At 46.5% G+C, this 16,444-nt stretch overlaps 1 protein-coding gene across 11 annotated transcripts in view; it reads left to right on the top strand.

Annotated features, from left to right (window-relative positions):
• The window catches only part of PIP5K1C (phosphatidylinositol-4-phosphate 5-kinase type 1 gamma), a 51,042-nt gene that overhangs the window by 8,811 nt on the left and 25,787 nt on the right, over positions 1 to 16,444 (top strand). For all 11 annotated transcript variants that reach the window (XM_052802589.1, XM_052802592.1, XM_052802588.1 and 8 more), the window contains exon 2: positions 16,318 to 16,349. In XM_052802589.1, coding sequence (XP_052658549.1) covers positions 16,318 to 16,349 — 32 coding nt within the window. The remainder of the gene's footprint in view (positions 1 to 16,317; positions 16,350 to 16,444) is intronic.

Here is a 16,444-nt window from a genome sequence, read left to right as displayed (position 1 = left end):
CTCTTTCACTGAATTTAGTAATTCAGAGTAATTCCCCAGCTGTTTTTTCCGCTTTTTCTGTAGGAGGCAAAGAGATCTGCTGCTTTTGCGATCGGGTGGCTGAGTTCATGCAGTCATTTGGCTGGGATGATGTTGGAAGCCTGCCCTTAATGTAACTCAAACTCTGGACACATCAGGATGCTGCCCTTCAAAATGGGCGTCTTGAATGTGTCAGACCATGCTGGTGACCATGTTATGATTCTGCAAGAGTAGAATTAGTCAAGATTATTTTGCCCTTTCATTTGCTGCCTGGCAAGATGTTATTTAAATTGCCAGTTACACTTTTCTTCCCCCTGGAGTTTGCCATTCTCAGTTGCCGCTTTATATTCTGTCACTCCAAGTAAGTTAAGGTCCAGATCTCCAGTGGCTGAGATGGCCACTGAGATCAGTGAAGCATAATCTGATGGAGTTGGACTGACACGAAAAATGCATGTAATCTCCATTAAAAGAGAATCGTTTGCAAAGTCAGTCTCTTGTGAGTTCAGGCTTGATGCACAAACTTACTTTCTGCCTCCCTGGTTAAGGCTGGATGCACTCCACCTGCACGTGTGCCACCTGAGCAGAGGGTGTCTTGCTCAACCCCATGTGGGGCAGGAAGAATAGGGAGGAATGAGGTACGTAGAATAAAAGCAATGCTACCTTATATTTAAAGCATAAGTAATGCAGGTCATCTTAATCTGCTCTCCCTCTTCCCCTTCCTGCGGGATGGGAGAGAGTCCCGGCCACGTGCAGTGAGGGCGACAGTGAGGTGGGACAACCTTCGCCTTACTGCTTTCTACATTTGGAGCATTTTGTGACCTTTGCAGGCTTTTCTAAAAAAAAAAAAAAAAAAAAATTCCAACAGTAGAGCAGAATAGTGTTTTTTTCTGTGCATGAAATGAATGGCTTCAAGGTGTTCCCAATTACTTTTCAGGGTGGAATTTCTGATTTGTGGGTGGAACTGGTTCTGTTTATTAAAGGGCAAGTTAACAGCATCCTCTTGAGCTCTTGGATATTTACTTGGTTTTTCTCCAGTTGCAATTGGGCAGCAGTGCAGTTACAGTACTGCTTCAGTTATTGTGCGAATACCTGTATAAACACCTTTCTGATGCTAGTCCTTTCAGCTCTCCAGTGATTAGAGTTTGGTTCAGAAGGACTGTGTATGAATTTTTATTTTTCATTCAGGGCTGTATGAGCTCAGGTAATTAAGGTCACTTGGCACCACTCTGAGCAACTTGAGTGTTGGGAGCGATTTTGGTTGGCATGTTGATACAGCTCACACGGGGTTTGAAGCACTTGAGAAATATTTTTATGTAATTGGCAAGTTTTGAGAGATTCTGTGAAATCTTTCCAAAGCTCAAGATGCATCTCCAGAGTACTGCAAGGCTCATGGCAGGTTTCTGTACCTTAAAATGGCTGACCTTACCAATGTGCACATCAGCAATGGAAACACTGACAGCAGTATGTACCACTTCCTTGCTGTGCTGATGCAGTTGGTAAGATCTTGGGGGTTACAACAGCTGAAATAAGACACAGCTTGTTTTTTGCTCTTGGAGCCTGCTCGGTTTCGTTACCACTTTGTCTGAAGTGGGTCAGCTTCTGGCCACCCAGAAGCTGGCAGCCCAACTTCGGCAAAGTGTCATCTCTAACGTCCGTTGATTTTACTCAACGTTCTGAAGATCTGAAGGATTGAAGAAAAACCCTCAGGCTTCGCATAAGGCCTAGAAACACCAGTTTGCATTTTACAAAGTAAAATGAAGGTGATTAGCTGGAGTTTCCCATTGCCACCGGTTGGGTGGCCTGGTTTCTTCCTGCAGGATGCCCAGTTCTCTTCTAAGCATAGAGCTGGGAACTGAAGTTCACACTGGCTTTGCGTCACTGATGTCGTTTACCGTGCTAGTTAGTGTGTGGAGAGTGAAGACTGATGCAAGGCAGAAGTGATGGTACTTTGCTAACTGCTTTAGAAAGACAGGGAAAATTTGCCCATGTCTTAATGCTTGCTTGTTGTGTTTGGCACTTTCCGTCACCTGGGCAGTAGTGCAAGCAAAATGCTACCAAAGCCCCTAGTGGGCAGGATACAGCAGCTGACGACAAAGATGCTGCAGTAGTTTTCTTTCTATAGTGTCTCTGCACATATGATGGACCAAATTTTGTGGATTTTTCAAGGCAAAATTGTCCATTACTGCATTTTTCAAAGGGAGGCAGCTGGCTAAAATCATCATCTGGCTGAGTGCTCCTTCCCTGAATGTGTGCCTGATGGCACTTCATGCAGTCAGTCACTCCATTTAGATGCTGATGTGAAACTTGGTTCTCTCTCCGATTTCTTGATTTCACAGTTTCTGTCCATGCAGCCAGTTCTGCAGTGTGTGCATCCCCACGCCAAGAGGAAGGTGTAATGTGATGAGAAGTCCTACGCACTGCCGAGAGGGCAGATGTAATACCTGAAACCACTTGTCTTCTCTTTAAATGTCACTTTTAAATGGGTGTCGTCTTTAAAATGACAGTTTTCCTTTCTGTATGTATTCGGTGCTGCTCTCGCCATCTGTCTGGATGCATGTTGACGGGGGCAGCGTACAAAATGGCATGGAATTTGCTGGCAGAAATGCAATCTATAGAGATGTAAAATAGTCCCTAACTTCAAAGCTGGAACAAAGACAGCAGAAAATTACACCGTCTTGAAGCTGTACTTGTCAATGTTAAATGACATGCTCTTCAGTTACAGGGCAAACACTTGGCTAGGTGAATCCAGAAATAAGGCAAAGTTTTTCAGTTTGGCCTAACAGGTGGTGATTATTTGTGGGTTTAAATAGCACATGTTATGGGATAATTTTTGTGTTGGTAAGGACTGTTTGTTCAGTGATCAGAACTGAAATCTGGAAGGGTAACAATTGCATTTGCTTAATTTACTACTTCTTTTTCCTGTAATGCTAACTTATGTTACAAGATAATTAAGTTTTTTCTAGGGAGTGCATATTGTGCTGCGTTTTGTAGCTTTTGATATGCATACTGGTTTTTTTTTTGATTCCAGGATACTTCCTCTCAAACCAGCATCTCTTCAGGCTTAAATTAATTTTGATGGAAGAGAAATGATGACATAGTCTTTCTCCACCTTAGTCTCTGAGGGTTGGATGTTTGTTTTCATTTCAGTATTAAGTAGGAGTCACTGGTGGATTAACTATCTAGGACGCTCTTTTGAGAAGGAGGCTTCTAGACTGGTAATGCCAGAAAATGCTTATTAAAGAAAATGAGAAACTGAAGGAGTGAACATCGTGAAACTGCTAATTGCTTCTGCGGCTTCTTCGCAGGCTGGCCCCATGCATTTCCTGTGTATAATTGCAATCTTCACTGCAGCTCCCTTGCAGAGAGCCTCAAAGTCCTGATAAATGTGCGTCTGTCTTTAAAACAAAGCAAAAAGGCTGCGTACTTTGTCAGACAAGACAGTTATATTTCAGTTAAAGACAGCAATTGCCTTGTCTGTTTCACTTTGCTATAATAAACCCGGCTGACCATTCTATACCAGATGCAGAGCTGGCCAATACAGGCTGGTATTAAATTGAAGACCCTCCTGAGATGAAATGCTGGTAGTGGACTACTTGTCAGGACTCCGTCAGCTGTGAAGAATGTGGTAATTTAGGAGGATCTTCATTTAATACATGCAAGCTCTGGTTTTGTGTTGGTAGGATGGCAGTGTGTGAGCTTCCATGAGGTATTGAGATTGAAGGTTTATAACCGATCTCAGAGAGATGCTATGGCTTCCCTAACTCCCAGGTTTTAAAACACAAAGATTGGTTTTATTTTGAATCTTTTTTCTAAACTGAAAACTAGGAGTGCAAGAAGGCTGGAACTGACCAGCATCAAGAGCAAACTGTAACCTAGAGGAATGAGGTGGGTTTTTACAGTATCTGAAGAAATGAGATTTAAATGCAAGTTTTTCTGTGAGGTGGGGTGAAAAACAACTTAATCTGTGAGGGTGAGGTGGGGTGAAAAACAAGTTAATCCAAGGCCTGCGGGAGGGAGGGATAAGGTGTGCCTGAATGGCAGCTCCTCATCTAAAGGGAAAAGGAATATATTACAGGCAGAAGTGGCGAGTGCTGCCTCTTACTTAATGTTTTCTATGAGAGCTCCTGCTTTTGGTTGCTTTGACTTGCCAAGATAATGGTCTCCAAACGTCCTTTGCCTTTAAGTTCTGGCAAAACCGATGCACCCATTTTGGTGAAGAGAAAGCCAAAAAGTATTGCCCCATCCAAAACTACAGAGCTTGGTCAGGTCCATCCTTAAATGGTGTTGCAGTATCTGTGGGATGGTTCTGCTTCATCAGACCTGCCTTTTTCTCTTCCCATGGAAAGCCATTGGCACCTGATTGCTCTAAGCCTTCTAATTTCCATTTTTCTGTGCTTTGTAAAAATAACTCACCTCTTAAAATCTCCCTGGCCTCACTGGTGAGGCTGGAGGAGCCCCGCTGCTTGGTGGGTACAGATCTAGAGGCTTGAGCCATCTGGCCTGGAAGAAGGTTACTGGGTTGGGAGCCAGGAAATGTAGAGTTTAAGCCATGGGACTTCCCATGTCAGCCCTGTGTATCTTAGATTCCCCATCGAGAGCTGTTACGTAGCTGTTGGCCAGTGTTACCGCACGCTTCTGGCCCTCTTCCTCCCACCCCACAGCACATGCCACCATCATAATACAGAGAGCCAGCAGCTACCAGAGGGGACACCTGACAAGAGGCTGGGTTGTCCTCCTGGAGATGCTTTTCAGCGTGAACGTATGATGTTTGCGTGCCTGGCCGTGGCTTCTGTTTCTCTCCAAATGCAGGAGCAGATTGTGCTTTTCCCCCTCTCCGCAAGTCAGTGTCAGTGTGCGTTTGGCTGATCCAGCCTTGTAGTGTTATGGTTCAGGGGAGCTACTTCGTTTCTGGTTTTATTAAAGTCTTAGCAAACAGCATTAAAGATCCTGTGAGATTCTTCTATGTAGTTCAGAAATGCTAGACTGAAGTTCACTCAATGCTGCTGTCTTAAATTACTTTATTCTATACCTGTTCTACATAAGGCATCCCCAGTTTCTCCTTTTGTCGGGCAGACATTGAATAAAGCCCTGAGAAGGGCTCAGCAGTTAAGTTGTTTATGGTTCAGGACTCTGTTTTAGGACCTGCGAGACCCGAAGCTGTTCCCAGTGGCACCGCGAGCTTACAGAGTTACATCCATGCACGTGTATGAGCCATGTGGCCAGACAGACTGGGTTCTTCCCAAGATGGTCACTTGTCTTTGCAGCCCGATGTTCTTCAGTTGTAGTTTTCTGTGCTTAACGAATGCCTTTCCTCTTCCACTCTTTCAGTGAAGCAGGGCTGCTCTGAAACCCACAGCCTATAAGAGCTGGGAGCTCTGGAAAGCTGGGAAGAGAGCTGACCCAGCTCGCTGTGGTTCAGCTCCATGGTAACTTGTTTTCTTTCACCTAGTAACAGTCTGCTGTCAAACACATCCTAGAAACCACAAAATCACTTTAGAAAAACCTTGACCACTCCTATAACGCATGCAAGCAGTGTAAGTGTAGGATACAAGGGGTAAGTGCAACACTTGCCTGGTGCACAACTCGGCAATGACCGTGGTCTCTGTTTTTCTGAATCCCAAATAGTGGTGCTGCTTGCAGAGGGGCTTGTGGCTGAACTGGGTATAAATGTGTGCGGCAGCCTTTGGGAAAATACTGCCAGAAATCTGAAGTGTCCTCAGCACCCGGGGTGCCTTCAGGAGTTTGGGGATGACCAGTTCTGCCTGCACAGCACTTTGGGAGCCTAAGTGCTCTTTCGGATTTTGCTGTTTGTTCTTTTGCATCTTTAGTTTGGACACATACCTGTACAGAGTCTGGAGCAGAGCTTGCTCCCAAATGAGTAAATAAATGGACATAGCTGTACGTGGTTAATAGAAGTAATAAATGCCTGGCTCAGCCTCCAAGTGAAAATCCTCCAGGCTGGGTTGGAGAAGCTGTTTTACTGACCTAGCTTTTGAGCAAGCTGCAGATCTGTGCCAGAAAGAGCCTGTCCTTCAGCTTGTGGTTACCTGTATCGGAGGCAGGTCTCCATGATCATCAGTGTAATGCAACTGAAACATCCTTGTAGCTCAGCATAAGCACCAGGTTGTCTCTTCCTGCCATCTACCTGTGTCTCACCTGTTTGTATTTCCTACTAAGAGCTCTAGAAGTGTTTTTAAAAATTTCTTTATTTTTTAGGTAACTTACTTTCAGCTGATAGCTGAGTCAGTAGCTGCCATGCTACAGCCGGGATCCCAGGGAGAGAAGAGATTACTTGCTGAAACTTTGAGTTACGATTTTTGGCAGCACACTTCATCTTTTGAGCTTGTTTTGCCATGTCTTGTTTTGTTCCATCTGTTCAGGTGCCTTTGTTAGAGCTAAGCAGGAGCATCCGACTGGAACGCTCTAGTGACAGAGCAGAAGCGGCCTTAACAAAGCTGGTGGGAAAATAACATGTTGTGAGCAATAATTTAAATTTATTCTTAACCTACAGCCCCCCATGCCTTGCAGCAGTAGCTTTTGCCCTAGAGGTCCTTCCTCAGTCTCACAAGACAGGTACATGGTCTGTCTAGAGCCGCTGCTGCTGCAGGGAACATTTGCTTACAGAGCCCCAATGGAGGAGAGGAGGACTGGAGGCTTGGTACCCCTCCTGGGTACCAGCCCCCTCAATCTGGGGGAGAGAGGAGGTGTTGGCATGTCCAGAGAGGGATAGGATCCATCTGGAGGAAAGGATTTGCAGTAGCTGGGATGGATTAAGCAGAGTTTGCTCCTAAAGAGCTGGCTAGCCCGCACTGCAGCTTGCTGTGGGGTTTAGATGGGTTATGCAAAATCTGTGTTGCCTGTGCAGGAAGAGGGTGCAGGCAGTGCGGGTGGCAGGGTGCCGTGATGAGGGCAGAGGACGCACTGATGGGAAGCAGCAAAACACCAGCCAGACCTGGCTTTCTGCCACATGTAAGTCGGGGTAGTTAATTTTGAATGAGGCCAAGAAATCTCTGATAGCTTGGTGCCTAACAAGCTCAGATGAGACATGCATGCAGCCTGGAGAGCTTGAATTTCTAGTTGTTATGGCAGCAAAAGCTTCGGTTTATTTAGAAGTAGATCTCCCAGACAAAGATGTATCACTGGTCTGCTTTTCCTATCATGTCTTTTTAAGTTTATGTTTTTAGTGGGACCTGGTCAACTTGCAAACTACGTCTGAATTGTGTAGAGGGCATGCTCTTTGAGGGGCTGTATCACAAACCCATGCTCTAAAAACAGGTCCAGAAATTCAACCAGATGCTTTTGCCTTGACATCTGTTTTTGAAACAGGTAGAAGTTACAGACGTCCCTCACCTCCTCTCCCACCCAGACCCTGTCCTCAGCATTGCGATGCAAATCTCTACATGCATGTGCATGTTGCAGTGTTGTCGGCAGTGTGCATAGCAACCTGGAAATGTTTTGTGAAGAAGAGTTTACTCAACCTGATGTGAGCAGCCTAGCAAAAGGACTTTATATCCAGTGACGCATGTTGTATGCGACCCCATTCTGAAATCCCCTTTCAAGTCTTCAGTGTTTAAGCACCCTCAGAAAATCTCTGTCAAGCGACATTAGCAAGAGCGGAATTAAATCTTAGAGGATTTAGCCGAGCAGCTTTGGCTATGGAGTAAATCAGGAAATACCCCACTCATTAAAAATCCAGGTGCATCTTCAGGATGACTTGTGAAGGGTGGCCTGCAGACAAAACAACTGTTTTCCCTTTGGAGATTGCTGTTGGTTGGGATGCTAAGCTCCCACAGTTTTAAAACTGTGATAACTTCTGTATATCCTGGTATTGTGGTGGGTGGTTATTGTGAAACTTCAGGTAGATTTCTTTATGTGCTGTGACTGTAGTAACTGGACTTCAACACATCTTTTAGAAGGTCAGAAAATGGAAAATTCGGGGAGGTGGATATCTTTCTTGAGTTGTGTTCTTCTATTTTAATATAATTCAGTCTGAGAATAATTCTTGATGGTGAATGGGCAAGGGGAGTAAACTCTGTCAAGTAACATCTATAGGAAGACACTCTTAAATGGTGGAAGCGATAAACAACCTGACCCATCCCTCCTGGATCAGAGGTGCCAACTTTGTTTAGCCACAGAACCCTCTGTGAGAAAGGGCTGAGAGATAAAATAGGGGGGATAGTTTGTCACTGTCTCATGTAGCTTGCAATCCGGCGCTCTTTGTATCTGCTGTGCTGTTCCTACAAGCAGCTTGAATGATTTCTTTGACTTGCCAGTGCTCTCCCAAGACAGGTTGAGATCCTTTGGAGGGATATCCAAAGAAGCAATATTGTAAAGGGAACCAAGCTGATGTTGTGCAAGGGCATCCTCCTGCTCTCTAGTTAAAGGGGGTTTGCACTCTCAGCAACAATATCTTGTGCTAATTATCAGCTTAAGAAGTTTGGGGATTGGCTACTTTTGAAGTCACCCTTTTTCCAGCCACCAATTCCTTGTCCCATGCCTGGTGCCAGCCTTGCAGGCATCCTCGCAGAGACAGCAAGTTGCAAAGGGAGCTTGCAAAGGTCGGATGGTGAAGAGCCTCCAGCAGCGCTAATCCCTACCTAGCCAGGAGGTGCTGAGGTCTGACGTTAAGCCTCACCCAGCTAAAGTACTGAGCCATGCCACACTGCAAACTTTGTGTATTTGGGGCAGAATAACTGCTCTGGCTCTGGCAAGCAGTGTGTAACCTCAGATTAGTCAGCTTGCGCTTCTCCCTCTTTATTAGTGGCACTTGGAGAATAGCATAATGGAGGATGCAGCTGAGCATCCTTTCCATGCACAGAGGTAGGACACTGCATGTGTTAAAAGTGCTGAATCCTGCTTCTAGGCAGGAGCCTCCAGGCAGGGGGATAGTGATGTTCAGAAAACAAAGGAGGGAAGTGAATTCTGGACCAAGCCTTCGCAAAGCTGTCTTGTGCTGCTCTGACCTGGGGTTGGGAAACAGCTCTCTTGGACCTTGTGGCAGCTGAAAACTCCATCTGAACACACAAAAAGAGTCTCAAGGGCTGCCTGGGGTCATGCGCTACATTCAGGTCCCTGATGTTTTTGCAACGCAACTAGAAAGGCAACAGGAGGTTTTCTGTCTTCTCACTGCTGAACTACAGCTCTCCCAGCAGCCAGGAGATGCTCCAGTGAACTGTGTCGGTGGGTTGGGACCCGCTAGTAGGGGATGCGAAGCTCATCCTACCCCTGAGGAAAGGTAAGGGAGCAACTAGGTGTTGCTTTAGCTCTTCTAGATAATTGTGAGGAATGTGACTTCAAAGTCCTTCAGCCTTTCATGGCCTCGCTCTAAATTGGCGTCGTGGTTTTAATGTGGTGCCACTGTGCCTGGATGTCGTCACAGGCGCAGAGAGCTGGCTCTGTCCTGGAGAGGTTATGCTTCCTGCTGCGATGTTTGCTGTCTCTAATTAATCCTAATCAAGCTTTGCTGTGAATTCTGGTAGACAGACTGGGACTCGAAGGTTGTAATAAAGAGAGAAGCCAGAGGCTAGGAAGAGGCTGGCGTCCCTAACGCCACTGCCGGGGTGCCTGACCTTGGGAGCATCTCACCTTTCTGCCTCCGCTGCCCACATGGGCAGCGCGCTCGGCTGCTCTGGACGTGCCGGGGAGCGTGCGGTGTTCCACTCCGCAATCTTCTGTGACTGGCGGTGTGGAAGGGAGCGGGAACACTGTGTTCAGATAAGACTGCACCTTTCCCATCTAGCAGATGGTCGCCTGAACATCCCACTGGATTGCATAATTACAGAGTTGAACGTGGAGCCGAACGGCTGCAGCCTTTTCCGCTACTGGGTGTCAGCTATTGTGTGCTCCTCTTGATGAGATTCTTGTTTTGCTTTTTTGTCGGCTGTGTCACACGGTTCAGGCTAGGCACTCCGAAATTGGCCTTTTTTCTACACGCAGCTGATCCGAGACAAGAAAACAAATCAGTTCTTTTTAAATTTCATTTCCCTGGTCTTGTCCTGCTCGTTCCTCACTGTAATTGGGCTTCTGCGCTGTAAGTGCTTTTCTGGTGAGTTGTCAAGGAAACGTTTTAGCATGGTATGTCCTGGCTCAGCAGTGTGGCTCCCTGAGGAGGGCTGCACCCAGGATGCGGTCCCGCACCTGCAGCTGAGGGAGGAATGTGTTAACTCCCTGCCTTCATCTTCAGCTTCTGCCCTGCCTCCTGAGCTGGGATAAATAGACTTATTTCTGAGGCAGAAAGAGTTTCTGCATAAAAAGAAAAATAAAATAAGCTGATAGGTGCTTTTACTGCAGAATTATCCCTTTGTGGCAGTCCCTTGCAGTTCTGATGCTCCATAAGCTGGACGCTTTGCTTTGAGCGGCCCTAGCTGGGCTGTATAATACAGGGTTTAAACTGCTTGATCCCTGGGGTAGTGCTGGCAAGAGAGCAGCGAGGGCACTTCTGGGGTCTGGGGTTCAAAACCCTCAAGCAGAAACCTGGAGGGGGTGGCTGGGGCAGGACTGGGTGTAGGGCTTGCTGCTGGCTCGGGGCTGGCTGGGGGGCTTCCTGCTGCCCGCCTGTCTCAGGTTAATTGAAGAGCTCCCAGGTAGAAACTGCCTGGGGTGGTAAGGAGAGAGCGAGCTGTGTCACTGCTGTCGAGTAGGTATCACAGCAGAGCCCTGCGGGCCCGTCCTACCTAGCCGGTACATTAAGCTCTTTCCCTTAATTTGTACAAGCCATGCCGTTCCTTTCCCTAACGAGTTTATGCTCAAACAAGACAAAGGCCGTGGGAAAAGAGTGCAGCACATAGAGTTGGTGCAGCAGAGCATGGTTTGCAAGTGTCGTCTTCCCTCCACAAAGTGGAGGTGGTTCCTGTGTGCTTGAAACAGCAAAACGAGGCACGGAGCTGGTGTGGGTGGCGAGCGGGAGCAGAGGACAGAGAGGAGAGCAGGGCAGCCAAGGTGGGATTAAACGGGATTACTTATCTCTGGCTGCTCGTGGTAGTCCAGTTTGAACACTGCCTGGTGCTGCCAGCATTTCCATCTGTCTGCAAATAACTGCTGGACTTTTGGATGGTGACTAAACTGTCCTGAGGAACATGGAGCTACCTGCACTGCAGGTGCATTGAAGCAGGGTCTCTCCTCCCCCTTGCCGTGCTCGCTCGTAGGGATGGAGCGAGCCTTGCTGGAGCACTGGGCTGGATGGGGCTAACTGGTGGAGAGAGGGAGTTTAGGCAGTGTTCAACCAGCATGAGTTTTGTGTAGATGATCCCAAAAATCATTCATTTGGTCAGCAAGTGCTCCAGGGAAAAACAGATATATTTTGGTATCAAAGCTATATGTAGATTCTATATAACAAGCAGGATTTATCTCAGATTGCTTTATTTCCTTAATATTTCTACAAGCTCTCCAATGGCAGAAGCAGCTCTCCGTGCCCAGGGTGCAGAGCAGTTGGCTACAGCTCTCTGCCGAGAGATGCTGCATTTAAGGGGGGAAAAAAACCCCAAACTTTTTATTCAGTATTGTGGCTTGCTTGATGTTTCGCATCCTAATCAAATTGTGTTGTTTTATGGGAAGAAAATGTGTTTAATGATCAGAAGTAGGTCATCCTGGATGACTGGGAAGGGCAGGTTGTAAACAGCCGCCTTCTCCAGGAGGTTGCTAAGAGTCCGGCTTCTGCTCCTTGTTGTGTCTCCTCCTCTCTAATGACTGCCCTGGGCTGCCTGATCCTGTGTGCTGCTTGCTGGGAGCTGAAGCCACACATTTCGAGTGCGAGAAGAAATTCAGAGGTTGCTTTCTGCCTTTCCCTTTTGATATGGCCTGATGCTCATGCCAGCTCCTCGGGAAGCCCCGGCTGGCTGCCTGCGCTGGTTCCGATGCTGCTTCTCAGCTGAGACGTGTTTTCTGGCATCTCCTCTGAATTGCCTTCCCCCACACCCCCTTAATTTTAATTTCTTTTTATCAGCAGTCCCTTACGGGAAGTAACAGCTGTCTGTTTTGATGGATGCATTTCATTTCCAGCCTTTCTCTCTGTATTTCGACTGCAACACATCTGTCTGCTACATGTGTATAGCCTTTAACTTTCACAGCTTGTGTCTTAGCACTCTGTTTCTTAATGCTTTTGCACATAATGCATTGACCAGACGGGGCTGCATTTAGAGTGGTCTGATCAAACAATAAATTGTAGCATCCTGGTTGCAGTCTTCACCTCCTCTTATTGTCTAAATGGTTGCTCAGGTGTGTCACGTTGTCTTGTTCTCGATGGAATAAGTGTAAAATTAGATCCAGACCTCCTTCGGTGTGTGTATGACTTGTCAGAATTTCACAGCTTTCTAGCAGGTTACGCTGGGTTAGTATTAAATGTCAATTTTGCAAAGGCTGCTGTCAGCTCAGTTTAAAAACAAAGAACAAATAAAAAACCCCAACAACAACAAACGTAAACTGCTGGTCCAGCGCTTTTGGAGAACTGTACTTTGAAAACTAGCCATGTTTGATTGCAATTGCTAGCGCCCTGACTGAGAGTGAGTGGCAAATTGCAAGTCTCTAGTATGTTGTGGTTTTGGAGGGGTCATGTTGGTACAGCCTTCACCTGAAGAGCTTATGTGGTGTTTATATTCTAAACGTATTTTTAGTTGCAGTCACATTGTATATCTCCTTGTAAACACTTTATTAAAGTGAAGCTTTTATTAAAGGTGCAGCATCATCTCTGACTGGAGAAAGGAGTCCAGATAAATCTACCAGTTATTCAAATTTGCTTTGACTTCTCTAGAGCATCCTAAAGCATCAAATATTTATAATTTATAAATATATGTGTGTATACATCTGTCTTACAAAGAAGACTTCTTTATTAGATCTTAAACAAGGCTTCTGCTGGATGTTTGTAAACTTCCTTAAGAAATTCCTTTTCAGTGGATAGAAGCCTCTCATGGCTCTTTCTGGGTTTATAACAAAGGGTTTTGCTAGTCAACTTGACTTAGCTAGTTTTGAGAGATCTGAGTGACTTTTTTTTTTTCCCCTTGATTAGTTTTAAAATTTATTCTCTGAAACTTGAAATTAAAATTAAACTGGAAACCTCTGTTTTTAACTTAAACTCATTCTAAGTTGTGGACAGCAAGGCAGTATTTTCTGGTTTTCATGAAGTTTGCTTTTAAGCCCAAAGATTTGATGATTTTTTTTTTTTTTAACTTCTTAACTTCTGACATCACTTGCATTTCTTTAATGACAGCATCTAGAGAGGCAGTGGGCTGGAGAAGCTGAGGGAGCTGCTCTGATCCCAACCCTACACCATTTTGTGAGTTCAGATGCACCAGTGAGGCTGGCTAACGAACCTGGTAAAGATGAGTGTTTCCTTTGTGAGTGGGAGCCTTCCTGCCAGCCTGTGTTGTGCTTTGCTTACTGGGAGCGAGCAATCAAGCATGTGTAAATGGGGGTGAGGGGCCTAAAAAGGTCTGAACACAAATTTGTTGATGCAATATATCACATAAGAGAAGAAATGGGTTATCTCGTGTTGTGTAGGTTTATGCTCCGCTGGTGTGGTAGAGCTAAAACTCGAGAGTCTTTTTCTATGTCGGACAGCAAATGTGCAGAGTGTTTCCAGGAGTAAATTCATCCCTGTCCTGCGAGGTGTCAGAATTGTGGCAGGGATGGACAAGCTGGATGTGGCTGTGAATAGGGAGGCATATGAAAAAAATAGATGTTAAATCAGAGATGAGAATTGCTGAATCCTACAACCGAAGCGTTAATTTCTGAGGCTCCGGAGGAGCTCAAGCGTTGGGATAGGGTCGACTCAAAGCTGTGCGCAGATGAGAAGAGGAACTGAAGGCAGCAGGTCAAGCGTGCATGAAATGCACTACCAAACCCTGGCACGAGCTGAAGGCAGGACAGAAAGCTGGGGTTTCATCCCGGGGTTCCCCTTCCAGAGCCAGAGCCGCTCCTCATGTTTCTGAATACACCCTCGCTAAGCTGCACCAAATCGGATAAGAATCATTTCAATTAGCTTGTTAAGTGTTGAAACTTTCCGTAGCAGAGCTCCTGTTCCCCACAAACCCAAGTGCTGTCTCTTGTGGCTGTATAGCCCCTGAAGCTGGAGTTAAATCAGTTTTTGCAAGGCCATCTGTCAGCTTGTTTGAGATGAGCACAGCCGAGTGCTGTGCACTGAGTAGCCAGTGGAAGATTTTTTCATTTTCCGCCTAGACAAGTTGATTTTATAAAGCCGATTTTTTGGGGGGGGGGGGGGGGGTTGGGAGGGAGGTTGTGTTGGTAATGCTCTTGTTCACCTGAGGCATCGTTTCTCCTGGAGATCCGCAGTTCCTCGCCTCTTGTACCTTTCCTTCATACGGGCAGTTGGTGTTGATTCCACGTTTGGTACGTGTACAGCAGCAGACACTTAAAAGCTGGGAATGAAAGCGGCTTGTGGTAATTATCACAAAATTAAAGATAATCTCCTGCTCTGGAATTGTGACAAAGTGCAGAAAAGAGATTAGTGCAGTAGGAGAGCGGTTGCAGCCGTGGCAGGGAGAGCGTAGTCTCCCTGGCCCCTGGGGCCCTCTTGGCCACGTTGTGTTCCCAGCCATTTCCAGTGCTCGACCTGGAGCAGCGTTTGCCCCTTTGGGTTCCTCTGTGGTCTTGAGTTGCTGCTCCAGCTCGTGCCCTGAAAGTTCGTTAGCCAAATGCTTACTTAGTGCCATATTTCCTGCTCCCCTGGCCATTGCGGGGCTTTCTGTTGAATGGTCATAAAATTGTGTTGTCTTAGGCCGAAGAACTGATTTTTCAGTGCCAAAACTGATGCGGAGTTTGAGCTTGCGGTGGTCCTCTGAGCTGCGTGCTGGTGCAGTCCCAAAGAGCTGGAGGGAGTGACGGGGTTTCACATCACCCATCGTGTGCAGCGCCCGCCCGTGTAGGTGACAGCCCCTTGGCTGAGGGGTGTGCAGCCCAGGTGGGTGATGGAGGGGAGCTGCTCTGCGCCGGTGAGGGGTTCCCGCTCCGCTCGCCTCCAGCCCTCCTGCTTGAGATGGGATTGTGTGATGCAGCTCTCACAGAGGGAGCAGGACTTCAGACCTTTGCTGCAGTCCTGTGATTCTGTTCCTGATGCAAAACTTGGGCACTAGAGAGCACAATTTAAAAACAGTGTAGATATCCCTCTTGGATCAGAGGACTTACGCACCGGCAGGCAGTTGTGTAATCCACCCATTGCCCTCAAGTGGGGAAAAGTTGAGGGCTTGGAAGAGCCTTTCTTCTTCACAGCCAAAATTCTCAAGCTCTGCTCAATGTTCTCTTGTGAAATTAAGCCCTTTCTAAAGGATTATGGGTTGCTTAACAACCTCTGCTTGTAGGAACTCTTCAGACAAGAGCAGGGAGCGGCAGACCCATACCTGGAAACAGATGGCCTTAAATCTGTCACTTGGATTTGTGTTCTTTGCTGGTGGGCTTCCCTCCTAATAACTGGGCTCTGCATGCAGAGGTGGTTGGGGGAGGTTGGGGAGCTGCCTTGGCAGGGGATGTTGTGCTGCTGGGATGGGGTGGGGAGATCGTCTTAAGCAGCTCTTGATCCTTGTTCATGGCGGCCCTCCAGAGTCAGCTGGGCTGGAGCTCGTGGTCCCACGCATTAGGTTCTCAGCAGGTCAGCAAAAACCTCTTGGGGCCGGCGGCAGAGGAGCCAGTTCTCATTGTTGCCTAAAAATAAGAAACTCCTTGCAAACTTGGGCTGGTGCTAGGAAATGGAAAGATGGCCTCATGTTAGAGGAGGGTTTGGGCCCATGTCTCCAACTCTGATTATATATCTAAAAGCTTTAGGCAAAATCCTAATTTCTCACGGTTCACTGTAATGGAGTAATGGTGGCTTCTCCCAAAGGCAGTGGTAGAGATAAATGATGCATTCATTTTTGCGATATATTTGGACATCGGATTCTATAAATAGATTCAATTATCAATATAGTTTGTCAAGTGCCTTCTGAATGGCTAGAAAGCAGCTTCATAAGTGTCTCTCTGGGCTTCTGTATGTAACCGACTCTTCAGTGTAGTGTGGACCTATTACTTACGGTGCAGCAGGGATTTACAAGAACTCTCTTTACTGAAGCCTCTAGGAAACTTTATTGCTAGGAAAAGTTGTGCATCTTTGTGCTTCTGAATATGAAATTGTTTGGGTCACCCCTATAACTTCAGACTCCTGCACTAGTGAAACTGAACACTGAGCAAAACCAGCTGCTTTAAGGGCTTTCCAGCTTGCTTGAAAGAGCAAAGCATTAGGCTATTTTCTCTTTTTTGTTGTTGTTGTTTTTTTCTGATGTCTCTACTTTTACTGATGCTCTTCCCTTCTCTCCTCAGGTCTGGCACCGAAGAAGGCAGCCATCACCGAGGTGAGATGTATAAAGCTGGCCTTTAAAATTCCGTGTTGAGAAATGAGAACGCAGAGCTCTAGAAGACACTTCTGCCTGACTGTTTTGAGCAAAGC

The sequence above is a fragment of the Harpia harpyja genome, chromosome 11 (assembly GCF_026419915.1).
Source record: "Harpia harpyja isolate bHarHar1 chromosome 11, bHarHar1 primary haplotype, whole genome shotgun sequence".
NCBI classification, from domain to species: Eukaryota; Metazoa; Chordata; class Aves; order Accipitriformes; family Accipitridae; genus Harpia; species Harpia harpyja.
This window is presented reverse-complemented; position numbering and strand designations above follow the sequence as displayed.